At 29.0% G+C, this 21,372-nt stretch overlaps 2 protein-coding genes across 3 annotated transcripts in view; one reads left to right on the forward strand and one right to left on the reverse strand.

The window, feature by feature from the left end:
• The window catches only part of LOC113551563 (ecdysone-induced protein 74EF), a 113,993-nt gene that overhangs the window by 74,387 nt on the left and 18,234 nt on the right, over positions 1 to 21,372 (reverse strand). For both annotated transcript variants that reach the window (XM_026953864.1, XM_026953865.1), the window contains exon 2: positions 2,519 to 2,603. The gene's annotated coding sequence lies outside the window, so the exon portion shown is untranslated. The remainder of the gene's footprint in view (positions 1 to 2,518; positions 2,604 to 21,372) is intronic.
• On the forward strand, positions 2,786 to 8,841 carry LOC113551564 (U7 snRNA-associated Sm-like protein LSm11). The gene is made up of 5 exons (XM_026953866.1): positions 2,786 to 2,946; positions 3,046 to 3,233; positions 3,299 to 3,347; positions 3,403 to 3,684; positions 8,643 to 8,841. The coding sequence occupies exons 2-5, from the start codon at positions 3,057 to 3,059 to the stop codon at positions 8,786 to 8,788; spliced, it is 654 nt and encodes a 217-aa protein (XP_026809667.1). The 5' UTR covers positions 2,786 to 2,946; positions 3,046 to 3,056; the 3' UTR covers positions 8,789 to 8,841.

The raw sequence follows: 21,372 nt of genomic DNA on the forward strand, positions 1-21,372 counted from the left end.
ATCAACTCAATCATATAAAAGACTAACATAAATGTTCATTCAGTACAAGATTAGATAGTCTATGTACAAATTTTTAAAATTTAATACAGTGCAATTATTAATAAAATATTTAAAGAAATAATTAATAATAAATTGCAAACATGATTTTTTAATTTTAAAAATATTACCTTGTTTTTGAGAGTTATTATTTTTAGTATAACCTAACTACTAACCAGTAGATTGACGGGTGTATACATTTTTAAAATTATTTGCCTTTTAAGTTCTAAAAATATTATTAAAAACATAAAGTTAGTATTTATAAAATTACTTAAAATTTGGTTTTAGTTTTAACTGTGCGATTTGGACCATCAAATATCCAGCCGTTTACCTTGGAAGATTACCATACCAACATAATATTATGTTGGTATATTGTAGTACATTATACTACTTACTATCTCACTATCTTTATTCAATTTAAGAACATTAACACTTTACGTTTGAACGTCCTCGGCTATTACTAATAAGTCATACACGTTATAATATAATCTAGAAAATTTAAAAGAAAAAATCCCATCTAAGAATGTATTATTTGACTGAAATAATTAAATTATAGATAAACTTTATAATGTTTACAGTAAATTAATTTTTGATTTGCATAATTTAGAAGTTAAGAACTTAATATACTTTAAAATAGTAATTACAATAATATATTATGTAACCTTGGATTCGCTTGGTTTTTTTTTCAAATAATAAATTAACTCACAAATTTTATTTTTTAATAAATATATAACTTTGATTACTCTCTAGTCTATACTTAAACTGGCTTGATGTCTTACAACAAAAAGTAAATTCTTATGTTTGTGATTGTCCATTAAGGACTTTATACGGTTTTAATTAAATAATATAATGGATAATCTACAACAATAATAAGTAATTTAAACAAAATTGTTTTATATTTATATTTGTATTATAATTAAATTACTTTTATTAATTAGTCATTTGTAATTTAAATATTTATATATTTCCAAAAATTTGTATTTCTTGTCTTAAATGTATGAGACAGTAAGTAAGAACTCATCTTTAAATTATAAAAAAATAATAATAATTGTTGAGAAATAAAATTATCAAGATAAAAATAATATTTAAATTATCAAACAGTAGTTAAAAGTCACTCATTTATTTAGCCAATGGACCCCTTTAGTTTTAATAAGAAAATAAACTACCTCCATACGCATTTCAATAATTGCTGTTTACTTGTATTAACATAATATATTTTTATATAAAATATACTATATATAATGCTCAGAGTATATACCCACGATGGCCATGTGTATATTTTAATCTTTCAGTTTATTTATATAGTATTGTTGTCAGTTTTTTATATTTTGAAACCGGTATCATGATATTTTCGTACTCGCCTAATACAACCATGATGTTTTATTTTGCATATATAAATATATGTGTTTTATACAACAGTAATTTATTACTTATTACTTTCACGTAATACTCGTACATATATAAACATTTTAGGTACAAGATACATTAGATACCGCTTTCGAAAAATAATTTTTTTATTTCGGAAATATTGTTTGATAAAAATAATTTATGTTTTACGTATTATTGTTTTGATATTGGTTTTTTTTACTTAATATTATAATTTAATATTAAAGCAATAAAAATACCAAAATATTTGTTGATTGAATTGTAACAAACATTCATCGGATTAATATCGTAATTTATATGAACCGTTTTATATAGTAGTTGTACCGATGCTAATTATTTGACACAAATCTTTCATAATTAAATTTCAATGAAATACGCGTGGATGTTAGCCAAGAATTGAAGAACATGAAACGCGTTAACCAATCCAACTGCTAAACAATATTGTATTTACCGTTTGCCAGAACGCAAATGTCCCTTTAAAAACTACGATCATGGTAATTGACAGGGTCGGTGTGTTTAAAACGTGTTTTTTAAAAAATATATTTTCTTTCGTGAAACGTTTCAAGGCTAATATATATTATAATATTATAATATCTATAGTTATCTATCCGCTTTTTTTTCTAAACAAGAATCATAGACTAATATAGACGTATTAAAAGCGGTTTAATGTATAATTGAGTTTATAGTTTAACATGAATATAATTATCGACATTGACATACCTAGACGATTCGCCGTTAATTTTTACCGATAATTATAGTTTGTTGGCCAATTTTTCATAAAACCAGCAAATTTTTAGATGAAAAAAAATCAGTAGAACCGTAATGTTCGAGAACGATACCGATCGACGTAAAACGATCAGATGTTAAATAATATATAAATAGTAAATAATACACGTTACGGTTACAGATAACTTAATATTCTGCACAATATTGTGGTATATAATATGTATCTACTCGGGTAGATATTTTGTGGAAGTCGAACGATAGAATTTTTACGTAATATAAAATGGTTTTGGGATATTAATTATTAATGTTTATAATCCCATCGGTACAGATACTCTGTAGTATAAAACGTTAAAAATAAATAGTTTCTCACCTTATGCGATGTTCCACTTCCGTTGTGGTTCATTGTCTGCTCACGGAGATTCGTTTCCATTTTTCTTTTAAGTACATTTTCGTGTCTAAAATGAGAAAAAAAAGGTAAATGTAATTTTTTAATTGTTATCACAACGTGCTCTAACGGTCCGTCATTCACAGACGTCCGTCTGAGACTGAAGTACTGAACGCTCCGTATAGATCTCGCTCTCGGGTGTCTCGACAAAACGTCAGCCGTGTTTTACATGATAATTCGTTATCACTGTGTTATCACCTATTGTCGGACTGTTAAAAAGGTTTTAAGCGTTTGCAACTTTTATTTTTTTGAAATCGTTTCATAAACGAATAAATATTAAATAATAATTATACGCTTCTGTAAATTAAATTGCCGTTTGAAATATTCGAAGTTTTATAATTCCTGTTCAACTGGTTAGTAAACAGTTTTATGTACTCTGAACAGTGATCCGTTTTTTTTTTATTTAGACACCTACACAACAAATTTTATATAATATGTTAATTTTATTTCAGACGAAAACGCAATGTCATCTAGTACAGATGAAGAATTGGACATGTTGTCGCCCTCATTCAATCCGATCAAAGCTCTGTACGCAAATGACGTAAAGGTGCCTAGCACGACTGCTCAACCATTAGACAATATATCAAAATTTGAACTTGCTCCTTCAGGAGAAGTCTTAATCAAACCTGATAGACTCAGAGTAATTTTAAATTGTATTATCTAAATCGTAACAAATCAGTACTTTTTAACACTTGAATTTTACAGAAAGTTAACGAATATAACATCAAACCAATAAAACGTGATTTAAGTGGAGGTAAGTTCTCAATAAATATCAATAATTATAAAATACTGCAAATAGTTTGTTTTAGTGGCCGGCACATCTCAAATATCATTAGTTCAACGGATTATTAAACAGAGACGAACTGTATTGGCACGTATGTCAGAAATTAGCAAATCTCGTGGGCCACTATCTCGTATTGCAACGTTTTGTTACTCAAAACAACGTGTCAGAGTTTACATACGGTCGGCTGTGTCTGTCCGAGGTCACTGTGAAGGGTACATTATTGCTTATGACAAACATTGGAACTTAGTGATGGATGATGTAGATGAAGTATGGACGAGAAAAAACAAATACAAATCATTAGCGTTCGGTAAGGTTTTATTTTATATACTACCTACCTACATTATAAATTTCAATAATAATACTTAAATTATCATTTTTTTACTTTATACTGAATATTGAACTTTTTATGAATTTAGCAAATTAATATTCATTATCATATTAATATTTAATATGTTACTTATAATAACCAACTATACTTTAAACTTTAACTATACATTAAATTGTGGCAAAATATTATTTTTCAAATTAAATGCATAGGTAGTAATACAAAATACTAATAATCAAGACTTAAAATATGAATCTCAAATGTTTAGTAACAAATAAGAAGTGTGTTGGTAATTTAATATGCATTAGTAAGATAGAATTTAATGGGCACTATATGTGCTTTATGCACTAGTTTCAATGTATTAATAGGGGAGTGGTATATCATAAAATTGTGTGAAGAATATAATTTTGTTTTAGAAATATTTATACCTGAAATGGTTTATTGGAAAAATGCTTGGTTAATCTAAGATTAATGACATTAAAGATTTATACTGATTGTAATTTTGATTGAACTAGGTATTCCATATTCTTACTATTTGTTAAGAAATTATTATTCACTGACAACATTTGGATAAATACTTTTATTTAAATAATATACAACAAAATTATAAAAAGTGCTTGATTTTGAATATGTATTCATATATAACATTTAATTCTATTTACATGATAAATTGTGTTTTGTAGGTACATAAAAAATGTTCACAAAATTAAATTTTTTAAAACAAATGCAATTTACAATGCATTATACAATTTAATACAATTTAATTTTTTTTTATCGTTATTACATAAAACTAATTTTAGTTTCATATATTAAATAAATTTACTAACTTTATGATATTCTATAAATTTGCATTTACTTATATAATAATTCATATAAAGTATATATCAGTAAATTAGAAGTATTCTGGTACTGCATTTAAAAATTATCAATAAACTTTTGCTTACTTATAAGTAGTATAAAATATGCATTACAAACTTGTTCACCTAAATTCGGATCACTGCCCTATTGAGTTGCCAACAAAAAAATATAAAATTACCATTACAGTACTCTACTAGGGTATAATGCATTATTTATAATTTATTATGTGTGTATTTTTTTTTATAGTTGCTTCTATTTACGTAGTGCATTTAAATTGATTCGATTGTTTAACCTTTTGGTAGCTTAATAGAATGGGACTGGAAATAGAATGCTTTAAACATTATCATTAACATTGATGACTTGCACTTGCTCATATGACCAAGTAAATTAACAATTTGTTATAATATTAATATTTAATAATAATAGTAATATAGTAGGAATGCTGTTTAATTAAGATTTATTGGCTTGGACAATTTTTTAAAAATATATTCACTGTTTACATTCTAAAAAAAAAATGGTAATGCACAACACCACATTTTCAATCTGAGTAGGTTGACATAATTACTGTGTTTGAAAGGTTGAAATTCATCTATATCCTGTGTAATGTACACATTTTTTTTTTACAGTTATTATTGTGTATGTATATATACAATAAAACATATGCAGTTGTTAACGACATTCAATTGATATTGTATTACAAAAATTGTATAAGCATATGGTCAGCAAAATATTATTTGTTGGTTTTATTTTTTATCAAAGCGATTTTTTCACCATTTTTTTTATAACGGCAACATATTTTTTGTTTTATGTTAGGTAGGTATTTAATTAGAGAATATTTTCTGAATGTGTGTAAATAAATCGAATATTGAACCAATAGTATTAATTATTTATAACTTTAAATGTTTATAAATAATTACTTTGGTACATCTATTTATTTCATAGATCATGAATAATATGTAAAAGTGATCGTCGATGAGAAAAATTAATTAAAAATATATTTTTAGATTATTTAATTTAAACAATATAAGACAAGTTATAACTGTACTCATTAACACAAACTTTCTGTAATGTGGTAAATATTAATTAGTTTTAAAAATAACTTCTATTATCGATTTTTATGTATAATACAGTGACAATATAAAATTCAATTTGTAAGTAAAAAAAAATTTCAATTATAAAAATATCACCTGATACATTAAAGGCACACGGCTTCAAGATAGGTTATATTTTTCATTTAATAATAAATAATAATAATATTGAAACTGAATTTAAACTTAAAACGTTTTAATGCCTGCGTGCTTAGCTGTACAACTGTTTCTTTAATCTGCGTGAAGAATACATTTGTGTTTGTCTGTTGTCGGTAGGCTGGTGAGGAAGGTATAGATGATACACAATTTATTGTGCGCGTGTACATAGGTACGTAAAATAAGTTAGAAACGTAATGTTGGATGTCGGCGATCGGGAACGATTATAATGTGAGTTTTGTGCGCTATTGAACTTGAAGGCTATAAGTATAACATTAAGCGCGGCCCGCGGGGCTCGAACCCGTTCACAGAACGTCGTTAACATTGACGATATGCAAGTGAGACGACTATAATATACGATCAATTCTCGATTGTATCAGCACAAATATCATATACCATTATATGCTTAACCGCACGGTATCTACAAGGTAGCTGCAGATGATAGTATATGTATTATTATTATATCTATAGTATTATAGTAATATATAGGTAATATCATTATTTATTTATTATAAGCACTACCGATTTCCGGTAAGATATTCCGTATTTGTGTTCGCGAAAACTACTCATAAATATTATCTAGGTCAAATTCTAGGGTAGTGGTGCGGGGAAAGGTTTAGAATAAATAGTGATAGTAATAATAATAATAATAATAATTGTTGTGACTTATGTGTGCCACGTGCAGTGGCCCTCGCTTCGGCCATTATATTATAATAATATTGTTTTGTACATTTTATAAAACGACGTTAAACTGTGTTTACTCATCATTAGGTACTATATATATAATTCCTAACTACCTAAATATGGTAGGTTGGTCCAGTAGCGTAACTTTACATTTTCCGAGGAAGATAATATTTTATACATTTTTTTTTTTGTACCTATAGATAGGTAAATAATATCATTATTTCCACAAAGTATACAACGTACATTAATACCTCTATTACAAAATTATAAAATATAAAATGTATCACTTGTTGCTATGGTACTTAAATACGGTTCTAAAGTGAAATATAGCTTAGACCTGCAGAATAATCCACCATTAGATCAGAAGTTATATCTGTATGACTTTAAAAGTATACGTTATACCTTGTAGTAAAATATGTTATAATTCTTGACGTCGGTATAGCATACATAATATTATGATTGTTGTTTACTCCGATTTTAGATTTAAAAATATAAAATGACTGTTATGTAGAAACTACTAAATGATAACCACAACTCTGATGATAAAATATTTGGCAATATATATTTTTTTTATAACAAATTATAATATTATAATATAATATTTTATATTACATATTATTATAGTAATTTAGGCGACAGTGCCACAGTGGTGTGTGCCAGCGCTGCATGTTACCATTTGATAATAGCAGCAGCTAAAGCTCAAATTAAAATTTGGGGTCATAGACCGTAAAAAAGTTATCAAATTCAAGACATTATATAATGTGTATAATTATGAAAAATGAATAATTATTTTATAATATAAATATTCGATTTCTTAGGCATATATTTAACGCGTGAATTTTACATTTAATTTTTTTTAATCAAAACCGTAACATTTTTACTAGATAAATAATAAAATATGTGTATACTGCATGTGTGGATAAAGAAAAGTCTGTCTTCTTGAGACACATCTTCAACTCATAATGATAATAATAATAATAATAAATAATATTATTATCGTATATAATCTTTAGTATTACACTACTACTACCTAGTGAATCCGTTTATCTCTGCTTGTAGGATATCTCTTGTTTTTAAATTTCGAATCTGTTGGGTTTTTTTTTAACTCTTTGTAATAGTTATGGAACATCGTATACAAAATTATGGTCTTATGCGTACCGACCATTTTTTTGTTTATACAATTGCTATTGAATCTAATATTTCGGAATGCTACGTCGGCGGTTATATTATTATTGTAATGCGGTGTTTATTTGCAATGTACATCGTCCTGGAATTGCGAATAAAACAACACTACACATGCATAATATTATACAGAGTGGTCCATTGAATTTTCCTGTGTTAGCTAAATAAAAAAAGTGAAAATATGGTGACCCCCCTGTATAATGTATATTACCACTAAAGTATGATATACGGTATGCATGCGCCGGGTGTACACTTATATTTGGGTTTATTTTTGTGATGTTTTTTATTATTTTTTTGTTGAATGTGTACAACGCACACGCGATTTCTAGAAATCCTTCGTTGACCTTGACACAGTGCGTAGGTTACGGGCGACGACGACGACGACAACGACGTGCGGCGGCGTTGTCTCGCGCATTATGTTACATATTATTTTATTAGGTATATTTTAATATTTCAAAACCGTTTGCCCGGCCAACGATATTTTTCGGAACATTTTCACGGGCGAAATTATATTAGGTATATTATTATTATTCCGCTTTGGCGCGCAAATGCCTTGCGTACATATAATATGTATATTAGTATATATATCAAGTAGGTATATTATAATCATTTTCGCAACGACTCCGTCACTTTGACGGCCGCAATCGTTAACCTTCCGCGGAATACCTTGACAGTGTTGGCTGGACAATTTTGTTTTAATTACATATTATATACTGCAGTCGCAGTATATTTGTTTCCAGTTTGCACAGTAGTCGACCTTAAAAACTGTAGGTGGTTTTTTCCTACCTGTATCGTGTATGCCCGTTTGTTTTTTCGCACTTGATACATAGTAATATTATAGTATAGCATTTTAAAACGATAGCGTTAACTTATTGCACGTTGGATTTTATTATGGTTTTTTTTTTATTATTATTGTGTACCGTGTTGTATAATAATATTTATAATAATGGGATTTGTTTTCATCCTGTACAGGTGACGTGAAAAGTCTTGTCGATCCAGTGGAGAAACCATACGCAGTCGTCAAGAGGATTCGAGGACACCAGGTGTGCCGGAGGCACGTACCCCGATTTTTGGTCCGTGGAGAGCAGATTGTTCTAGTGGCCAAATGTCGATCTTGAATAACGATACTATACAACAATATGATTATGTTAAAATAAATGTATATTTTTTATTTTTGCGTACAGTATTTTAAGAGTTTGGGACGATAAAACAAAATAAATCCCATCGAAAACCTATCTCTTTAGTCCAGGCAGAAAGAGAATAAACTGATGATAAATTGTATGCAGATTGTAAATATTGTATAATTCATACGAAAATATACGTATATTTCAGATGTCGTAATATCTTGTTGAATGAAAATTTCTGAATTTTGTGCATTATTATTGTTTTTGTTGCAATGTCAACGGAGAAAATGTACCATTGGGGGAGGGGGCTATACGATGAAAACAGTATAAGGTAAACGGTAAACCGCTTTTGATAATAATAGTATATAAATGGCATGGTCGTCGGACCCCTATAATATATAGGCGGAAAATTGAATAACGGTACTTTCTCCGCGCGCTGCAGAAGAAGAAAATAAACCAGAATAATATGCCCGTCGCTGCTTGTTCGCATTCTGCACAGTTGGGATTATTCGGCGACCGTCAGTGAAAGTAAACGCGCTAAAACTTTCACCGGTTTCGGTCTTACTATAACTGGTGTGATATCATATTATTATTATTAATGTAACGGCATTCACGGTTTTCACACTAAACGTCGATTATACATTTATACACTATAATAATATATATACATTTGCCGGATAACTGGAACGAGATTCAACGAAATATACATACCTACTGCCACTAGGTACCTTCAATTCGACCGTAGTGAATTGAAGGTATTTGTTTTCCTACTAATTATTCGAAAACGAAATTTAATTAAGCGTGTACGCCGTGTGATGACTGAATATATTCGTGACTTTAATTATTCCAAAATTTTACATTTATATATATTTTTTTCGAAGATGATTTTTCGCAATAGATACCACGAAAAACGGTATTATGGAAAGCCTTTGACTTCGTTTTTCGATTATCATCCCTAACTACGACAACAACTTACTGTATACCGTAAAATTAACGCGAGGAAGGCACGTGCCTAGGGCTATGCAATGGGGAGGGGGATTTTCTCTAGTGTTAATTAATTATTTTATAATTAATAGTAGGTACTCCAAAATTCAGTATAATATTGTTTTAATTTTAAGTTGAAGCTTATCAATAGTAAATTTTTACCATAGCCTTTTTATGCAGCAATAGAAAATTTTATGTAGGTACCTAATAAGTAATAATACCAGTTGTATATTATCTAATAATATTAGTGATATAATAACATACAAATAAAAATCGTTTTAACAAATAACCCTATTCATAAATCATAATGCTTATAGATACTTCGTACCTGATACATATTCTTACTAACTAATAATACTTGAAGCTATTCACTATAATATGCGTCTATATAATATGTCAGATGAAAGATCGAGCGCCTTTCTTTACTTACTATGATTCACTATAGGTTATAGATATACCACTGATTTAGATAAAATTATACCTATAAATGCATTTTAAATGGGTTTATGCTTACTAAAGTCAAAAAACAAGAAAAAGAGGATGTTTAAAATAATGTAAGTATTTGATCCTACGCATGTGGTTTGTTTTCTAACACTAAACGTTTTTTAAATAGTATAAACTTAAATTAAATTTGTATTTAATAAAGTACTGAATAGGTAAATAAAATGTTAAAAATGTGTTTGAAAATTTTTCCTAGATCCCTTTAAAGTTACAGGCTATTAAATTTATGGTAAAAATCCTTTGAAAACTGGCGCCTATAACAAATTCACATTAAATGTGTTTATTCATATTATATTATGTATATCAATTCGTAAGCTTATTTACGAAATTACAATTTAATAATATATTAATTATGTCAAGCATCGTATGTGAGCGTCCCAAAATCTTTGCTTTATAATATGATTTGTTTCATTGTATTTGTTGTTAATGTATATAATATAATATTAAATAGTATGAGCTGAGTGCCGTACCGTGAATAATGGAAATAAAAGAGGTATATAATATAATATTTTTATAACGATGCCGGGGGCCCAATTAAGTTAATTGTACAAATGTTTAATATACAATATAGATTAGAACAATACTGTATAGTTATAGTTGTTTTTTTAGTAATATATTCTCTCACGCGCGCGCTCGCGATAAGTGATGATGCCGCGAACCGGACGGGTCCGAAGAGCTTTTTTTTACTCGGGTCCGTCGGCTGTGCGCGAAAGACGTTTCCCGTTAAATCGCCCGCCAGATGACCCATGCGGCCCCCGACCAGACTATTATTGTTATTATCGTCATCATCATTATAATATTATAATGAATATAATATATTATACAATACACATTATTGCGTTATCATATGTAGGCATAGGTACTACAGTCATTTATATTATATTAATATATATAGAACGATTGTTTTTGTTGTTTGGGTGATTCGAAATATAAGATTAGGAAAAATAAATAGTTTTTTACAGTCGACTTTTGAGCTGTTTCAGGAAACACTGCAATATAATTAATGATTCTTTTTAAAATTGTATGTTAATAGGTACTTTTTTATGACAATATAACCAGAAACATATATAAAGATTTCTTATGTACCCAAGTCACCTTAAAAATAATTATCTACTTCAGAATAGAAACCAATATTAGATAAGTTACCAAAAGTCCGCGGACAAAATTTATCTGGAACGCTGATGAGGAATAATTTTTTTTGTGGTGAATTAAATTAGGTTTATTTTATTTTGGTGATTCGTATGATGCTGCCTATATTATTATATTATATTATATGCATTTCAGGGGAGGTTTTAAGGATCGCAATGAAAAAACTACCATCTCGTGAATATAATTATAAAGCGGGCGTATTGTGGTTCATTTGAGAAAAATTTCAAGAATTTGTGGTCGTGGTCGCGCATTCAATTATAATAATATGTACATTGTACATATTACACGCGTGTTGTTACTTGTTTTATTATCGATATAATATAATTATTATGCATTATTGGTTGGTATATAATATTATTTTAATATATTCTCTTTTTGTACGGAGAACAATAATCAATTATTCGGATGGTTAATTAGTCGGTGGTCGCTCGTTGGAATACCTATTACAATATATCGCTGAGTGCGGGAGACCGTGGGTCTATTCTGTAGCTGCGGTTGACCTAAATTTGTGCAAATGTGGCAGCAATGTTCTTATAATATTAAATCATTCGGTGGGTTACAAATTATATAATACATAATATTTGGTATACATAATACGCGAATCGTTTGCAGGGAAGAAAAAAATCGGGATCTCCGCCGCCGGGCAACTTATTCAATTTTATAATAAATCCGGCGGATGATCACGTTGCTTGTTTAATGCGTCGTCGGAATATTGTATCTATATTATTATAGTGTAGTACTGAAATTGTAGTGGGAAAAAAATCGTCACGTGTCTTACCGCACGAAAATTAGTATAGGAAAAACATGAAAACTAAGAAAAACAGTTAGAAACGCAAGCATCCCCCGGCACAAAATCCGATGAACGACCGACCGTATTATTTTTTTTCTCTCCGCGATACGCGTATACGCGTAAACGAAATCGAAACAAATTTTACTGACTTTCTACATAACGGCACACTACAATAGCAACTCAATATTATTTTATTTTGCCTATACCTATACTTTAATTATCATTCTCGCAATTTATTGATGGGCAATACATTATAGTAGGTATATAATAACAATAATATAATTAATATTATATATAAATTAGATTCAGATAACTTATCGTTTTCTTAGGTATAAGACTACGTATATTACGCATGTGTAAAATAATGAATTAAAAAAAAATGTTTTTATACTAATATTACTCTCGTTATTCCCACAGGATAAAGTTCGAGAATGCGAAGATTACATAATATGCCTAAACATTTAATCGTGAACATATCCGTTTGAAATCGCCGCTGCCGATTTCCAATAATTAGCCTTCTCGATAACCCTCCACCAACCATAAACGTGTGTATTTTAAATTTATTTAGCACGTTCCTACAACGTCGATAATGCGTCGGTTGATGAAAAACATCTTGGCCGGGTAATAATACAATAATAATATTGTAATTATATTTTAATATTTTATTATTCTATTTGTATTATGAATTATGATTATTATCTAATTATCAAGGGCTTGCAAGATGTTTCCATTTGTTTCCTATAGGTATCTTAATGATTTCTTGTCCACCATAAGATAATATTATACGAACCGATTGAATAAACAATTATTGTCGGAATAATTAATAATTTATAACAAATGACAACACCATGCAGAGTCCTTTGTGCGGTTACAAACGCTTCATATCATTTTCGTTTAAAAAAAAAAAATCAAACGTACTTCGTTCTCTGATCTAAAAGTAAACAATATATATTGAGTTGGTACTGACATCTCAAAAACAGTCTGTGCGATGCGTTTGATACGTCCATGTACACGTTTAATATTCTATAATGTTAAATAATGTATTAGCTCTTTAAACATGGAATGAGATATAACGTTTATATATCATACACAAATAAGTTAAATTTTATTCTGCATTATATAGAAATACCATAGGAAATACCCGTCATGTCATAATATGCCCTATATTATAAATTATAATCACAACAATATTAATCTCTTGCGGACGCATGCAAAAACTTTTTAACCGAGAAATACGTTTCTAAGCGTACAGCGCCAAAATGTTTTTATCACATATTTATTTAATACATAAAACTATATTATTAAGTATAATGAGATGGTTTTACTGCGTGTAAAAAAAATGTATACCTACATTATAATATACATAAATATAGGCACAAACACGTCTCTTTTCTTTTCCGTATCTGTTTTACAATAATTTAATATCGTCAAAGTGCATTTGTACCTCTCTCGTAGATATACCTTATCTTGACCTACTTATTAATTATTTTTATGAAAGAAAACCAAATGGTCGAAATTCTCTTAAACTGCGAATTTAAATTCACCCGACAAGGATGGGATAGGGCAATCAGAATAGTTTTTTTTTTCATTAAAATATCTATAGCAGGATTATCTAATGCTAAAAATTGTATGTTAATAATATGAAATAAATGTTGTACATTTTGTACAAAAAAAAACTTTCCAAGATGTTCCTTTCAACTTAATGACTTATAATGAGTGTACGTGTACTGCAGAATATATAAAAATGATTACATGTAATTTATGACTCAATGTTGTGTGTCCGTAGCTTTCATATTAATAATAAATAATAATTAATATAATACCTATGTGGCTATGTTACACCTAACATTACAAATAAGTATATTTATTATATATATAATATAGGCATGTTAAATGTTATTATAGATAATCAGATTTCCATTTTTAAGATAAAACCGTTCAAACTTTATGTCATTTTTATGTAAAAAAAGGTTTTCTTTGACATTGATATTTGTTACTTATTATATCATACAAATACTAATGCAACTGACAACAAAATGACAAACTGAACATAAAATATTTTATATTTGCAAAACAAAACAAAAAGTACCCTATAGTATTTTACATACTGCGAGTCATCTGCTATAAAACAATTTTACCTTAAGCGCACGCGTAGGTATATACCTATATATAATATATAGGTATATGTACATTTAACGTACCTAGATAATGATTTTTAGTTTTTTATTTTTATTTAAATGGCTCCAATCTCTAGCACTTTATATTATATGATATTTAATATACAATTTGAAAGTGGAATATTTTTTCTGAGAAATTCCGTATACAAATAACGAATATTGAACCCGCAACTTTATTTATAAACATTTAAAGTGAATGTGGTGCTCCAAAACGGTTGTGGGTGAATTAAACATTACTTCTACACTTTGACTTAACTTTAAATTACCGAAGGTAAATAATTAACTATTGGTTCGATAGTCAATATTTAGATTTCCGAAATTCCAAGAAAATTATTCTGCTCAGGAATATCACATTAAAAAGAATAATATGTAGGTCAATGCTTAAAAAAAATGTTAAAAAATGTATTTCTATATTAAATATCGGGAAGTGATGCGATTAAAAATATAAAATATAATAGGTAATTTAATATTAAGTACATAGTAACTTAGTGCAAATGAAAAAGTTTCGTACTCAAATATTCATTGTCGGCGAGTCAATTTTCGTGAACAATTAAACCAAAAAAAAAAGGATTCCGTCGGTCAATAAGTGACGCACTGGCGCCTTACTTGAGTAGGTAAGTATTAAGGACCATATTTATATACCATGACGTATAATAAAGTTTACATTGAGTACCTTTACTCTGTAGTGATGAAAAGTTGACAAAGTGAGCCAAAATAATATATTATAATTTCGTTAAAAGATGGCGGTGAGTAGTTACGACGACCTCAACACCGCCCGTACAGCGTAGTAAGCGGTGTCTGATAGTATACGTATATAGTGCTATGGCCTATACAAAAATAATATAATATCATCAAGTGGGTGCAACGACGGCGGCTGCAGCGGTCGCAACACGAATGCCTTTGACCGAGGTCGTCGGAAACGGTATACTACGTTTACATTATTATTATTATTATAAAGCGTGCACGCGTATCCATGGCGACAACGGGGCTATAATATTTAATATGAAACGAGTCATCGCGGTTTTGTTGTCACTGAGTTTTTGCAGATGTAATTTGTTTGTAATATAATATTATGTACTATAATATTATATAATATTTGAGAAACAACGATATTATTTTTATATGGGTACGTTATATATGGCTTGTTTATTTAGCTAAGGCTAAGTTTAGTTATGTTTTACTAATTTATCGTCTTGGTCAGACGTATTTACTCAAAATTCACAAACGAGGGTTGAAGAAAAAAATTGGAATATTCGATTTAGGAGGACTGTTGGGGAAAATGAACCTATTTTAGTTAAATAAAATAATAATTAAATCTATAATTGTAAAAATCTAATAAAAATTAGAAAAAAATTATTGTTATATTTTTTTCCGGTACTCAATTTGAAAAACACATATTGTACATAATATGTAAAGTGTCTTAACGTCGAATAAAAATTACCTACAAATTATATTGATATCGAATACCGATTATATATTTGCATATCTATATTATAATAATAATATAGTCTATACTCTATATTATTTATTAATTATAGTACTATTAGTACTTTATATTGTTTATAATACTTTTTAGTTTTTAGTACCTATTTAATTCTACTACTTAGTTTATAGACGTATTTATTCAACGATACGAAGAGGCGGAGTGTCAAGGGATACCAGACGGGTTTTTTTAAACTATGCATATAAAATAATAGGTACCTCGAGTACCTATACAATAATTTTAATTATTTAATAAAAACAAATATTCAAAACAATCGTGACTTGCTTTAGTATAATATTTTAGTATTAGTGTATACCCTTCAACACTAAAACTATTTAACTATATAAGTATAGTTAATATTTATTATCCGAAGTGTTTAAAGTGCACAATTTTATTCAACTCTATTGTACCAATAATATTGAGTACCTATTGAATATAATTGTTAGATATTCAAATTGTTCAGAAATCAATGAAGAAATGTACTGGACTGTGGTATATTGTGTAAAATTACAAGTTTAACTCCACCTCAAAATACGATACGGCATCATCTCGCACGAAATAAATGAGTGAAGAAAAAAAATCTCGATTACGTGCGTGATGCTTCACGCTATATATAAGTATATACTTATTATTATTTAACGCCTAACCCGAACATCACGAATAATTTTATGATGACTTAGTATGTAGTGATACAATTTTATAGTCACAATAAATTAACAACTCATAATATTATTATTTTATGTATATTGCATAATATTATATCTTATGTGTACCATAACCATACATGTGTGTCAGGTTAGTGTAATTAATATTTAGGTTAGGTAAGGTTAGTGTATTTAATAATTTGTGTGCACACAGATTTAAAATATTTAATAATAAGCGTAAATAGTAAAAAGTTTGAAAATAATAGGATATTATGCAAAATATTGTAATGCCTATTCATTTATTGGCCTATTGCGTTATTGATGGCGAGAGTCGACAGTCCAGAATAATATTATGAGGACTACGACGACAATATTATATTACTTGGTATCATTTTTGGCGCGAATTAATTAATAAATAATTATGTTGTCAGTGTCGACGATTTGCGATTACCTACCGATGGAAAAAATGATTCCAAGTAAAATGTCTAATTCGTCGCATCTCGTATGCTGCGAAAAAGAAAACGGATTATTATCCATTACATGTCTCATAATTCGTTCGACTGTCAAATAATTGTTTTGTTAATATTCGTTTCTCGGAACCGATTTCTCATCATACAAATCAATACACGTATATTATTACATTCTATCATTAGATAAGTTTTTTTGTACACTCATAAATGTTAATAATATTATAGATAACTGAGGTTGAGGTAGTGTACTGTATATGTATAGTATACTATCTAACCACGTTTATCTCCGCAAATGAATAAATTTCAATATTATAATAACTATGAATAATAGTATAATGTGGGGATCTCCTATGATTGCAGGTTTCAGAATCGTAGAAACGAAAGCGTTTTTACGCTTCTCGGGCAGGTGAGAAAATCGAACTAACGTGCATTTATACGGCGTATAATTCGATTTTGGCCGGGATGTATAAACTTGTATTATAAAACGATAATCAATTTCTATGCGTGCACATAATAATAATATAATCGTCGATAACTCGTCAACCCAACCTAACTCGTCTTGCACGTCATATTCGTAACATAATTACGCCATATTACCATGTTTACATGTCGTGATAGATAGGTCCGCTATAAAATATTCATAAACGATTTCAAATTGTTATATTGTATTTGTTTTTCAGCTGCGATGCGAATTCACATTCGGGTCTGCAGCGCTTAGTCATTGGGTCGATATTATTGTTTTGATAAATTGGGCGAACGACTTGAATTTTAAGCTGGCCATTATTCCGACACGGTCAAAAATTAAATATACAACAACAAATCCGAAAACGGTTTTATCGTGGCAAACTGACGTGAGTGCACACTATTATTGTATACCTCAAATCATAGATTATAATAATAATAATAATAAAACGCGAGTACCTAATATGTGAGTAAAGTGCGAGTCCATCACATAGGTAATTGGGTTATTTTAACTGTAAACAGTCATTATTTTAGATAACTATATTATTGACTTTTTTGTGGCTATTATAAAGATTTTATCTTGGCTTTTCTTTCTAACCCAGTGCAGTCTGTTGATGACGGGTGAACCCACTATCGACTTTTGTGTAACGCAACATTTCTGGTCCACTGTTCTTTTATTTTTCACTATATTCGCTACATATTTTACTTATAAGTAGTTAATACGTCTTAAGTATTTAAGGTTAAGATAAGTAGTGTAGTGTGGCATATGAGGGGAGAAGGGTACGTCGAAAAATGTTTGTTCTTTAATCCGTTAATTTTAACTTAATTACTTAAATAATAAATAAACTGCTTGTCGAAAACAAATATTTTGTTTTTATGTCTAAGTGTTCTGGAAAATACATTCTCATTCGTAATATGAAATTAAAAATGTGTATGTGTTATTGAAAAAAGTTAAAAAGTTAAAAATGATACTGATAAAATATTGTAAAAATATAATTTATTATTCAAAAACGTTGTTTTGCAATAACATCAGTTTATGTATATGAAAATAATATTGTCAAAAAAGTTCAAAGTTTTTAAGGTAGGAAGTAGGTACTTAATGTGTATAGACACTTAATATGGATCAACCCGTATTATGCGCGTGTGTGAGCGTGTATACGTCATAAGTCATAATTAGAACAGTTACAGACGCAAAGGGGATAGAGTTTACTCGGAATATGTTTTATCTTAATATTTTGGTGAAACGTTTTCGATCTAGGGTGGTATATAGTGGGGCAGTGTGATGGTGCGCATGCGGCTCGCGGCTGCAGCTATATAATATATAATACGTGTGTGTGTGTGTATCATTATTTTGACGCGAGTAAAACCGCTTGGGTGATAAATAATAATTAAGTGAATAATGATTTTATATTTTATAATCACAACACCAATTTCCAATGTTTTTTAATATGCAAATTAAAAAAAAAATGCGATAAATTACGATAGATACGATACGATTGTTGTTGTTATTATTATATTATTATTATGCCAGTCCGGTCCGTTCAGTTCTTTCTAGCCATACCACGGCTATGATGACAAGAAGTTTAGTTGTATAGAATCTATGGAACATAAATATTTTATTGCATACATGGATAATGCACGTCCTGAAAACTAAATAACTTAAAACATTCATAACATTGTAACGATCGCGCAAAAATCGATCAACACATATAATTAGTTATTAATTTACGTTTAATCTTCGACCGGTATAGAAAACTGCCATTCCACGAATAACATATTAAAGACATTTTATTTGATTACAACAAATAAACAAATCAAGGTATGCTAAATTAATAAAATTATCGATAGTAATATTATTAATAGTAATAGTAATAATAATAATAAAAATAAAAAAATAATATCAATGGTAAAAAATACGAATAACGTATAATTATTACTACATGATAAAAATTGTAATTTAAATTTGACGTACGAAAAGTTACGAGTTTATAATAATAATAATAATAATATTAACAAAATTACATTAATTTGTATTATAATTTATAATGGTTGAGTTTTGAATCCATTTGTTCATCAGATAATCACGTTGTGATATTTTGCTTGATTTCTATTTACTTTACATTTCTATTATAAATTAAAATTTTGTCTCTGCTTTTTGTCATTGGGGAAAATATCGATTTTTTATTAGAAACATAAATTATTTTCTATAAAAATTACAATAACAATCACAACTATTGAAACATGGTCTGTGAGCACCTAATTAATGTGAATGACAATCCAACCACCTTACACGATCGTGTTCGATTGCATTTATTCGATATGTGTCTTTTAATCGTATATGTGTATATAATATAAGTATAGTAGGTATCGTTCTCATTATTGAGAGTTTGAACAGCCAAAGAAATATATATTACGCGTCAGTGCAAACAATCTTGTGATTTTTAGGTACAAAACACAAATATTTATGCGTCTGCGACCGTCCATATAATGTCATTGGTATAATATAATATAATATTAATATATATATATATGTGGATTGATTTATATCGCAACAGAATAAAAACAAATATATTTTGTGTATACAGACTTCCGGAAAGAAAATAAAAACTTTTAAACAACAAATTAATTTTAAAAAGTCGAAACTGATGAAAATAAAATGATAAAAGCATAATAATGAAACGTTTATATTATACTTATTATTTGAATAAATTGTGCGTAAAAATATTCACTTTAACTATAGCATGATTAGTTTTAAATTAAATTTCAATCAAAAACAATACAATACATTTTTTATTGAATAAGTTGTTCCGGTCGCAGTGAACGAACCTTTCCAGAAAGTTAAAATAATAGGTATAAATAATATAAGTGTACGGTGCACTTGTTAAATACGGGTATACGCCGTACCTGTTACCTATGTACCTAAATATTATGTATATGTATAAAGTATGCATATAGCAGCGCGGTTTTTTGTATTAAAATTCGTATCGGTTTCAAGTCACATAATGGTGTAGATTGTAGAGTGTAGATAATTATATACGTGTTGTTATGTACGGTGCCAATTACATACAATATAAGGGAAACGATAAGCACTTGCAACCCCCAAATAAAATATTCTGCGTATGGCTAACCACGGTTATCGCTCCCGTAAGTAGCTGGCACCGCGGCGCAACACTTTCCCGCGAGTTCGTTCAACCCTTATTTATATAATAATATATTTCGTACGTATTTTATATTACTATTTTTGTCACCGATGACGACGGTATTGGCGTTAATCAATCATCGCGCGTGCAATAGTATTATATAGCCACAATGAAATGTATTAAAAATAATAATAATTATTATCGGATGGAAGAGTGAGAGGGTGAAAATAATAATAATTAACAAATAGAAAAACGAGGTATACTGCATAGTATATATGTATATTATTAAAATACCTTTACAGTGTGAGTGTGAGGTGCGCAGGGAGTACGCTTTATTGTCGTTTGTCTGTCAAGAGGGTGTAATGGGTGTATATTATGTAGTAGTCACTAGTAGTTGTAGTAGTAGTAGTAAAATAGTGCATGTATATAAATATTGTGTTGAGTAAGGGATGTTGCAAGGTTCAATGACCCTCCCCGGCAAAGGGGGTGGCGGCGGTGGCGGCCGTGGGCGCTGTCGCACCACCTGTACACACCACCGTGCCAGACGGGTGTGGAAAGACGGTTGTGGCGGTGGTGAAGAAAATAATAATAACTACGATAAGCCATTGAACTTTTAGATGAAGCGGTGCAGCGGTTGTGCGACCACGACGAGACGTTCCACAAACAGAGTTTGATATTATATAAAAATATTGTTATTATATTATTAAAATTATTATTCCTATACGCGTCGACAAGGGTGCGTGTGTATAATGTATGATAAGAGTGTATTATGCTCACC

This window comes from Rhopalosiphum maidis, chromosome 2, assembly GCF_003676215.2.
Source record: "Rhopalosiphum maidis isolate BTI-1 chromosome 2, ASM367621v3, whole genome shotgun sequence".
In the NCBI taxonomy this organism is placed as follows: Eukaryota; Metazoa; Arthropoda; class Insecta; order Hemiptera; family Aphididae; genus Rhopalosiphum; species Rhopalosiphum maidis.